An 11,332-nucleotide genomic window follows, 5' to 3' on the forward strand; every position below is an offset into this window, starting at 1 on the left:
ATTCAAGTAAATCTCACAAGGGAACTGTCGGAAGTGTCCCTCACCGATTTTAATGAGCTTTGGATATGTTGTAAAACATAAAAAAATATTAGACCCATATTATTTTTAGCGGCGTATCTCAAGGTTTAGAGGTTGAAACAATCCCTCAAAGAATAACGAATTTTTCGTTTTTAACGAATATCTTTGAAATTATAGGACATATGAAAAAATGTTTTATACAAAAGTTTTATGGTATTTTGTACTCTTTACAATAGTATAATTGTATTTTTCAAAAATGTCAAATTTTTTAATTTACTCCATCCCCCACCTCTTATTTTGCAAAATTTAAAAAATTTTTTAACAACAAAAATTAAAGAATATCGAAAGTCAAATTCATCCATGTATAATAATATGTGGGTTCCACGAATCAATTTGAGAAAACAAGATGATAACTTCGTGCTATAGGCGCTGCGCTATAAGTTGTGTTGCGTTATTTCGTTAGTTGCGACACAATCAATAAAAGCCTCTTGGGTATATATTTATGTTGTGCATATATATTGGAACATAAAAATAGATTAATCTTAATGACATATACGCAACATATTAGAAAATAAATTAAAGAATAAAAGAAATAGTAATATTATATTTCACATTTGCTTATATAATTGTAAATATAAATTTATATAATTATTAAATATAATTTAATTTAATGAGTTTATTGATTAAAAAATACTATAAAATAAAAATAAAAGAAGGAATAGAAAAAAAAGTTAAAATATCAAAAAAAAGAAGAAAGAAAGGAAGAAGAAAAAGAGGTTGAAATTGTTACAAACGTAATTTTATATGAATAAGAATTTTTTATTAGGCAGAACTAAAAGAATACCAACATTTGTTGCATGGGTAAGGAAAACTGTCAAAAACCTTAACAGTATTCATCAATAATTTAAAAACACATCTTTTTTAAAGAAATTAGTACAGAATTTGTTCATAAATATATATGTCTTACATTTATAGCACATATTCATACAAAGATAATGTTTATAGAAAAAATGTGTTAAGCGATTTTTTACATCAAGAACAAGTTATTATTGCTGTTTCGCCACAAATATCGCATTTTACTTTAGAATTTTTTTTTAAACAAAATTCTACTGGTGTTTTAAACTCTGTTGGTCTATTCTGTACGTATCCACTTTGAAACCATTTATTTATTTAAATAAATTTTGAAATCTGGGCGACGAGAACTGATAGTGTGTTAATGATTGTAATTTTAAGATATTATTTCTTGCATGAAGATGCAAAACAAGATCTAATAAACAACATAACGGTATCAGAAAAGTGTTTAATAAAATTCTTTCACAACCCAAATCCGTATACGTCTAATGGCTGTATTTTTCCCGTTGTACCGGCTGGAATAGTTAAGAAAACAATATCTGTTGCAGAATCTGATTTGGTTTCTGAAATTATGTTAGGACAATGTCCACTCCATGAATCTAATAATAATACCGATTGTGGCCCGACATTCGGAAAAAATACTTCCTTTAACCAAGTTTTTACATGATTTGATATTAATTTGCCTGATGTTGAAGCCAGAACAAAGATATTAGGCGCCTTGAATAATGTTTCCTGTACTCTTGGACCAAACGTTCCTGTAATTTCTTTTAAAACTATAAAAAGAGGTGATAATAATCTGCCATCAGCCGAAATAGTCGATTGAATTGTCCATTAGACGTATACGGATTTCGGTTGTGGAAAAATTTTATTAAATACTTTTCTGATACCGTTATGTTGTTAGATCTTGTTTTGGATCTTCATGCAAGAAATAATATCTTAAAATTACAATCATTAACACACTATCAGTTCTCGTCGCCCAGATTTCAAAATTTATTTAAATAAATAAATGGTTTCAAAGTGGATACGTACAGAATAGACCAACAGAGTTTGAAACACCAGTAGAATTTTGTTTAAAAAAAAATTCTAAAGTAAAATGCGATATTTGTGGCGAAACAGCAATAACAACTTGTTCTTGATGTAAAAAATCGCTTAACACATTTTTTCTATAAACATTATCTTTGTATGAATATGTGCTATAAATGTAAGACATATATATTTATGAACAAATTCTGTACTAATTTCTTTAAAAAAGATGTGTTTTTCAATTATTGATGCTGTTAAGGTTTTTGACAGTTTTCCATTTAATAATTATATAAATTTATATTTACAATTATATATGCAAATGTGAAATATAATATTACTATTTCTTTTATTCTTTAATTTATTTTCTAATATGTTGCGTATTATGTCATTAAGATTAATCTATTTTTATGTTCCAATATATGCACAACATAAATATATACCCAAGAGGCTTTTATTGAATGTGTCGCAACTAACGAAATAACGCAACACAACTTATAGCGCAGCGCCTATAGCACGAAGTTATCATCTTGTTTTCTCAAAATTGATTCGTGGAACCCACATATTATTATACATGGATGAATTTGACTTTCGATATTCTTTAATTTTTATTGTTAAAAAATTTTTTAAATTTTGCAAAATAAGGGGTGGGTGGTGGGGTAAATTAAAAAATTTGACATTTTTGAAAAATACAATTATACTATTGTAAAGAGTACAAAATACCATAAAACTTTTGTATAAAACATTTTTTCATATGTCCTATAATTTCAAAGATATTCGCTAAAAACGAAAAATTCGTTATTCTTCGAGGGATTGTTTCAACCTCTAAACCTTGAGATACGCCGCTAAAAAAAAATATGGGTCTAATATTTTTTTATGTTCTACAACATATCCAAAGCTTATTAAAATCGGTGAGGGACACTTCCGACAGTTCCCTTGTCAGTGCAAAACACACATAAGTTTTTATAAAATCTTTTTCAGTAGTATTCTGAATGTTTTATTATAATATTAAATGATTTAATAACATATTTTTAATGAATAATATAACTACTATGCGAACTATATTCAAATATAAGAAGGTACTTCTAAAAATTTATTAATGTTTTATTTGTTTTTTTTAATTAATCAAAGTCTTTCTTAATATCACTATAAAAGCCGATAAAATGATGCAAATTTTATATCATACATTTTACTCGCAAATCGGAAACAGTTTGTTTTGTTATCAACGCGATATTACGCATAGAAACATAATAAATTAATAAATATAAGAAAATAATTATTTAGTAATTATAATAATAATAATAAGAAGAAGAACAACACAAATATATATTTTTATTGAGCACAGTTTTAAAGTACATTAAAAACCATAAAACTGTTATTCGAAACTTTTTTTTATATCTTTTATTTTTTGACGGTATTCGCTCAGAAATATAAAAACCGATTTTTTTCAAGAGAGTATTTCACCCCCATAACGGCCGTCAGAGCACATATAAAATAATACGTGGCTCCTATTTTGACTGAGACTACAACATATTCAAAGCTCATTAAAATCGGAGGAGGACACTTCCAACCCTTTCCTTGTTAGTTCTGGGATCCGATTCGATAGCACACTAATTCCGATCGTAATTTCGGTATACTAGTCTGAATCTTTATGGATTACTGACAAAATTTCTGCATGGGATACATACATGTCACGTGTATATATAACATCCAGTCAGTTTTATTTTCTTTTAGCATAAAAAATTGCATTTTAATATATTTTATTTTCTCTAACATTTCAGAATAATAATTAAAGATTTCAGTATAATATAATTCTTTTAAAAAAGATGACAAAAAGACTAACTATACGCATCAGTGAAAAACTTTATGGTGTTATATTAATCTAGAAAATAGTTATTTAAATAATATATAAGCGACAAAGTTTATTGAATTTACAAAGAATATTTGTGAGAGTACAAGAAGAGAAAAAATAACAGTGCTTTATTTCCCTAAACCCTGATAAAATTTTTCTTTTGATGATGTTACTACTATATAGGAAAAATTGTAGTTTTTCCGATTTGGCTAACGTTACATGTCATGCGCATCTCTTTTTTCACTTTCTATCTTTTATTTACAGTCTCTTTACGACTCATACATATCAAAAATCCAAATGCCCTAGTTTCCCGAGTCAGTTCGATATTTTCATTGGCTGAAAAAAATTTAAAAAAAAGAAATTATTAGAAATATTACACAATACGTATAAAAATTATCCAGCAATCATATATTATAAAATTAATGTTGAATACTGTATAATACATGAAATATATTTGTTCTCTTACTAACTTATTTATAATAGTTCTTTATATATTTATACACATCCATATATTATATATTTTTTTCTCTTATTTATTATTTTAAGATTTTACTTACATGTATTCACGCATTTAGTTATAACTTTTTTGAACCTTACTTCTCCTAGTGAACTCTGTTTCTCAAATCCTTTTAATAATTTGTCTAGAACTAGCTTTGAATTTTTCATCTAAAATTATTAAAAAGAAAACAACAAAACATAAAATCTTACATGTATTATCGAGTAATGACACGTAAGAGAAAAATTATTGAAATTATTTTCAATAAATTTAAATTTATTATATTTTATTTTATGTGTGTGTATATGTGAGATAATTTAAATTAATTTTTTAGAATCGAATTATATTGTTTTAAATTGTTAAATAAATATGTAATTTAGCATTAAAACATGTATTAATTATAGATAGAACAATAGAAGAATAGAATTAATTGAAAGTAATTATTTTAAAAAAATGTATTTTTGTATTATACATAGAAATAAATTAAAAGTGATTATAATTATTGACAGAAAGTATACTAATTAAAATTGCGTGAATTGTTACCATATCTTTTTTCTCCAATATGCATGCTATAAAACGACCACTTCTTATAATACATTCTTTAGTTTTTTCATCGTCCTCATTATTGATCATTTTCTGCCTCGTTTCTTCATCAACCTGCATCTCCCCTGCCATGGAAAAAATTTTTAATTGCGAAAAATTAAGAGTATGAATAGTTTTATGAAAATATTTATAAAAAATTTTAATTTCAAGTAGATTTTTTATTTGTATTGTTATGTTTTTATTATCTTTTTATTTGTTTTTTTCTCGCACGCGCGTGAGAGAGATAGAGTTTATAGAAATTATATATAGTAAAAGAAATTCTAAATTTGCTAAAATTATTCTTTATTTATAAATTTATTTATATATTTATAAATTTTAAATACTAAACTGAGATGAGTATGATAAAATTAACGTAATGCCGCCGAAATTAACGTAATGGCTGTCTGAGAGTAATTTATAATAAATAAACTGTGTAACATATTATAAAGTAAAACTGAAGGGTAAATTTAATTCTTTGTATATGGAAAATTGGAAACCTATCTATAGAACTATATAATGACTCAAAGAAAACTAGCAAAAAGCTTCGTTTCTCTTCTACACTCTCTTCTCTCATTCCAAAAAACTTCAATCTAATCAAAACTTATTTCTGATTGTAAATTAAAATTAGAATTTAAAATTAGGTTGGAGTTAGATTACAAGATTTAATCGGCGTAAAAGTGTAGGGGAAACGAAGCCCTCTTTCTGTGACGTATTATTTGAATTATCCGAATTATTCTGTACTTGTATCATTTTTTACTCTTATCATTTTGATAATTGTCATCTTAATTAATATTTAATGCAAAGAATTAATGATAACATGCTAAAGCGTTCAATTATTATACTTTAATTATTAATTCTTTTTATTAAATATAAATAAAGATTAAACTAACAATCGTAACTGGTCTATAGAGAGCAACATACATATATCGTATAATTAATAAGATGATTCGATAGGAACGAATTTAATTAACAAAATGTTGATTATATATAAAACGGTTTATAAAAATATAAATCAATAATAAAAAGTATAAAGAGTATAAAGAGTTGCATTTTAAGACCGAGGAAAAAATAGACCGAAATAGTTAAATGAAAATGCCTTATATTTAGCAAGCTAGGAAGCATTTGATGTGAGAAAAGTGACTTGACTTTACAGTGCATATTGTGTCAGGTCTAATAGTTTGGTAATTTGCTATAACTTGACTACCAGAAAAGAATAACATTATCGGTCTGAGACGGTCAAAAAGTTACTGTCCATTAATAAATAATAAATAAAGATACAAGTGATACAAGTATGGGGTAATTTGGATAATTTTAATGATACAGGAATACGGATAAGACGGTCTCGCTATCCGGATGAGACTCGGGTAATCGAATACCACTCGTGTGTTACCCGAATATTTCACTACCCGATCCAAATCACAGCATTAATTTATATAAAATACGTGTATGTATGTAAAATTTACTCAAAGTTGTCCCAGCTTCATTTAAACATCCTTTTACCGTCTGTACATCAGTTTCGAAAATCGTCGCTATTTGTTGTATTTGCTCTTCTTCATCTGCAATTACCTAAAATAATCATGCTACATATTTCTCTTTTATTTTTATATCATTACTGTTGGCAATTATAATAAAAGAATATTACATAAAGTTTATAGCATAAAATATAAGAAAAATATATTAATAGAAATTTATAATAATAGAATTTACAAGAAAAATTTTTATTTTTATACACACAAATATTTTTATTTATTTTACGTATTTTAAAAGAATTTTTTTACACAACATTTATTTTTCAATGTTTTTATGTATTGTAAATGTTGTTTTCAAAATAATCAAATTATATGAAGTATTTAGTTTGTCCTATTCGAACAAAGTAAAAAAAATATAGAAAAAGTAGATAGTTATATCAATATATTTTATCGCAGAGATGATAAGTTGCACTTACAATAGCGACAAAAGTTAAAACGAGGAGCACGATTCTCTTCATCTCTCTGCAGTTTAATGACACGAGAATGAACAACTTTAATCTAAGGTTAATCCATCAACTGAATGAAAATGTAACTATGCTCATATTTATATTGTCATCCCGCAATGTGCTTCATGTGATCTTACATCATTGACTTACGACAAACAGTACCTATATCTGTATATATATAGGTGTATATATTGCATGTACGCAGATTTGCGGAAGTGCGATTGGTATAATTTGGTTTGCATAAGAAAATTTGTCTTGGATGACGCCGCGATATCGCACTGCCTCTATTATTTCGTGCGCGTACATTAGAGCCTACGAGAACATGTGACAGCACATCGGCAACATTAAAAAAAAATCATGCAGAATATGTGTGCACAAAAATAATATTCAGAATATTTAACGTAATATAAATCAATATATATATGCTAAAAATATAGAGATAAAATAGTTTTATATGTATAATCAATGTTCTATTATGTAAAAAATATAATTGATATTATATATACATATTTATTGTGTATTTACAGCATTTATGTATATATATATATATATATATATTTATATATTTTTATTATGATTTATAATTTATAATATATTTATTTATTTATAATAATATAAAATATTAATATTTAGTGTATAAATTTAAAATATAAAATTGTAATGAACATGCTCTAAATAAAATATTAAAATTAAAATCTATGGTATACATTTCGCAGGTGGTGGGTAATGGAGAAAGGACAAAATAACGAAATTTGATAATAAATGAAAAAAAGGGCGAGAAATTATGATGATAACAAATGATAATAATGATGATTCCAATTATAATTACTAACATCATCGGAAGATGTGCGATCTAGCTAGACGTGCACTAAATACATAAAATCGAGCTTTATTTTGATTTTGTTTATTCTTAACTATAATTAAAGACAACTAGTTCCTAGGAAAAAATATTTTCCTTACTATGCGCTGCCTGTTTCGAAATTGACTGTTGGAGAGTAAAATATAACTATAGTTACTAATGATGGTCGTGAAACACATACATACACGTAAACGTCACATGTATATACAACATCCGGTTAGTTTTCTTTTCTTTTAGCGTAAAAAATTATATTTTTATATCCTTTATTTTATCTAATGCGATTTTAGTACAGTTTAATTTGAAAAAAAAAAAAAAAAACAAAAAAGCTAACTACACCCATCGGTGAAAAACTTTATGGTGTTATATTAATCTACAAAATAGTTATTTAAATAATATATAAGCAAAGTTTATTGAGTTTACAAAAAATATTTGTGAATGTACAAGAAGAGAAAAAAAAACAGTGCTTTATTTCCCTAAACCCTGATAAAATTTTTTTTTCATGTGATGTTACTACTATAGGAAAAATTATATATAATTTTTCCGATCTACCTAACGTTACGTGTCATGCGCATCTCTTTTTTCACTTTCTATATTTTGCTTGCAGTTTCTTGGGTACGACTTAGACATATTATAAATCCAAACGCTCTAGTTTCCCGAGTCAGTTCGATATTTTTATTGGCTGAAAAAATTGAAAAAAAAGGAATTATTAGAAATATTACACATAATGTAGAAATTATGCAGAAATCATATATTAAAAAATTAATGTTGAATATATAATACATGAAATATATTTGTCCTCTTACTAACTTACTTATAGTGATATTTATATATTTATACAGATCTATATATTATACATATATATATTTTTTTCTTATCTTATTTATTTATTTTAAGATTTTACATACATGTGTTCACGCATTCCGTTATAACTTCTTTGCTTGGCATTTTTCCTAATGAACTCTGTTTCTCAAATCCTTCTAGTAATTTGTCTAAAACTAGCTTTGAATCTTTCATCTAAAATTATTGAAAAGAAACATGACAAAAAGCATAAAATTTTACATGTTTTGTCGACTAATGATGCGTAAGAGAAAATTATTGAAATTATTGTCAATAAACTTAAATTGATTATATTTGATTTCATACATATATGTATATACAATATGAGGTAATTTAAATTAATTTTTATAGTCAAATTATATTGTCTTAAATTGTTAAATTGATATGTAATTTAGCATTTAAAATATGTATTCCAATGGAAATAATTGAAAGTAAGAACTTTAAAAACTTGTATTTTTATATTATATATAGAAGTAAACTGATTGAAATTGATTGTAATTATTAAAAAAATTTTGTACTAATTAAAATTGCGTGGAATTGTTACCATATCTTTCTTCTCCAATATGCATGCTATAAAACAACCATTATTTTTAATATATTCTTCAGTTTTCTCATCCTTCTTATTACTTATGATTTTCTTCCACGTTTCTTCATCAAACTGCATCTCTCCTGTCATGGAAAAAATTTTTAATTGCGGAAAATTAAGAATATAAATTGTTTAATGAAATATTTGTAAAATAGAAAAATTTTAATGTTTAAATTCAAGTATATATTTTTTATTTGTATTGTTAAAATTATATTATCTTTTTATTTAGTTTCTTTTCGCACGCGCGCGACGGAGATAGAGCCTATAGAAATTATATATAAAATTATATATGTATAAATACAGAAAACATGGTCGGAGGAAGAGCTCCGAATCTCTCCTCTGCAGCCTCATCTCTCGTCCCAAGAAAACTCCAATCTAATCAAAATTGATTTCTGATTGTAAATTAAAAATAAAATTTAAATTTGGGTTAGAATTTAAAATTAGATCTTAAATTTGGATTAGAATTTTTTCGAGGTAGAAGTGCAGGTGAACAAGGCCCTCTCCATGCATTTCTTGTGTGATCATTATACATTATAAAATGCTACTTAACTTTCCCCAAGAATAAATATTTATATTCTATTAAAAAATTTTTTGTTATTAAATTTTTAAGAAACAACGAATATCGATTAAAATTTTTAAAACATTATTCATTGACAGAGTAATAATAACATATTTGAAAATTACTGAAATCCAAAGTGATATTCTTCTTATATCTGTATAATTATCAAAATTTTTTTTTAACTAAATATATATATATATATATTTTATTCAGATAATACAGGTATCATAATACAGATAAGCAAATAACAAGACTGTCCTATCTATATGTGTCTGTGATGTATATGTATTATTTGAATTATCCGAATTAACCAGTACTGTATCATTTGCTACTCTTATTGTCTAAATAAAATTGTCATCTACATTAATATTTAATACGAATTAATAATAACGTATATTAATAATAACGCGCTAATAATAAAGCGTTCAATTATTATACTTTAATTATTAATTCTTTTTATTAAATATAAAAAAAAATGTTAATTATTTAGACAATAAAAGTAGCAAGTGATACAAGTACGAGGTAATTCGAATTTTAATAATACAGAAATACAGATAAAACAATCTCGCTACCCGGATGAGACTCGGATACTCGGATACTACTCATGCATTACCCGAATATTTTACTACTCTATCCAAATCATTAATCTTAATATATAAAGTATGTGTATGTATGTAATAGTTACTCAAAGTCGTCCCAGCTTCATTCAGACATCCTTTCGTCGTCTCTACATCGATTTCATAAAGCGTCGCTATTTGTTGTATTTGCTCTTCTTCATCTGCAATTACCTAAAATAATCATGTAAAATAATATTTTATGCTACATATTTCTCTGTCATTTTTATATCATTACTATTGGCAATTATAATAAAAGAATATTGTATAAAGTTTGTAGCATAAAATACAAGAAAATTGTATTAATAGAAATTTATAATAATAGAATTTACTAGAAAAATTTTTATTTATATATATAGATATTTTTATTTATTTTATATATTTTAAAAAAACTTTTTTACACAAAATTTATTTTTTAATGTTTTTATATATCGTAAATGTTCGCTTGCACGATAATCAAACTATATGAAGTATTTAGTTTGTCCTATTTGAACAAAGTAAAAAAAATATAGAAAAAGTAGATAATTATATCAATATATTTTATCGCAGAGATGATAAGTTGCACTTACAATAGCGACAAAAGTTAAAACGAGAAGCACAATTCTCTTCATTTCTCTACAGCTTAATGACAAGAGAATGAACAACTATAGTCGACAGAATTCATAAACTGGATGAAAATGTAACTATGGTCATATTTATATGTTATCCCACAATGTGGTTCATGTGATCTTACATCATTGACTTGCGAAAACAATACCTGTATCTGTATATGTATATATATATGTATAGGTGTATATATTGTACGTGTGCGGATTTACGGAAACACGATTAGTATAATTGGTTTGCATATCAGATTTGTATAAGAAAATTTAACTTTGATGACGCGATATCGCGCCTCAATTATTTTGTGCGAGTACATTAGAGCTCACCAGAGCATGTGACACCGGCAACATAAAAAAATCATATTGAATATGAACAAAAATAATATTTAGAATATTTAACGTAATATATACTATATATATATATATATATATATATATATATATATATATATATAAATTAAAAATATAGAAATAAAATAT

The 11,332-nt window shown here is 25.4% G+C and overlaps 2 protein-coding genes across 2 annotated transcripts; both read right to left on the bottom strand.

The window, feature by feature from the left end:
• Positions 1–3,783: 3,783 nt before the first annotated feature.
• LOC140668939 (uncharacterized) lies at positions 3,784–6,880 on the bottom strand. Its single transcript, XM_072898289.1, has 5 exons — positions 6,766–6,880; positions 6,284–6,386; positions 4,782–4,906; positions 4,300–4,408; positions 3,784–4,078 (listed from the first exon to the last, which is right to left on the bottom strand). The coding sequence occupies exons 1-5, from the start codon at positions 6,805–6,807 to the stop codon at positions 3,990–3,992; spliced, it is 468 nt and encodes a 155-aa protein (XP_072754390.1). The 5' UTR covers positions 6,808–6,880; the 3' UTR covers positions 3,784–3,989.
• A 1,155-nt stretch (positions 6,881–8,035) lies between these two features.
• On the bottom strand, positions 8,036–10,915 carry LOC140668938 (uncharacterized). The gene is made up of 5 exons (XM_072898288.1): positions 10,820–10,915; positions 10,322–10,424; positions 9,036–9,160; positions 8,560–8,668; positions 8,036–8,333 (listed from the first exon to the last, which is right to left on the bottom strand). The coding sequence occupies exons 1-5, from the start codon at positions 10,859–10,861 to the stop codon at positions 8,242–8,244; spliced, it is 471 nt and encodes a 156-aa protein (XP_072754389.1). The 5' UTR covers positions 10,862–10,915; the 3' UTR covers positions 8,036–8,241.
• Positions 10,916–11,332: the final 417 nt, after the last annotated feature.

The sequence above is a fragment of the Anoplolepis gracilipes genome, chromosome 8 (assembly GCF_047496725.1).
Source record: "Anoplolepis gracilipes chromosome 8, ASM4749672v1, whole genome shotgun sequence".
NCBI lineage: Eukaryota > Metazoa > Arthropoda > Insecta > Hymenoptera > Formicidae > Anoplolepis > Anoplolepis gracilipes.

Coding starts and splice junctions, on each gene's coding strand:
- LOC140668939 (XM_072898289.1), bottom strand. CDS start 6,807: ATGAAGAGAATCGTGCTCCTCGTTTTAACTTTTGTCGCTATT. Junction 4,907..6,283: donor TGAAGCTGGGACAACTTTGA/GTAAATTTTACA, acceptor TTTCCATGGCAG/GGGAGATGCAGGTTGATGAA. Junction 4,079..4,299: donor AACTAAATGCGTGAATACAT/GTAAGTAAAATC, acceptor AATTTTTTTCAG/CCAATGAAAATATCGAACTG.
- LOC140668938 (XM_072898288.1), bottom strand. CDS start 10,861: ATGAAGAGAATTGTGCTTCTCGTTTTAACTTTTGTCGCTATT. Junction 9,161..10,321: donor TGAAGCTGGGACGACTTTGA/GTAACTATTACA, acceptor TTTCCATGACAG/GAGAGATGCAGTTTGATGAA. Junction 8,669..9,035: donor TATTGGAGAAGAAAGATATG/GTAACAATTCCA, acceptor CAATAATTTTAG/ATGAAAGATTCAAAGCTAGT.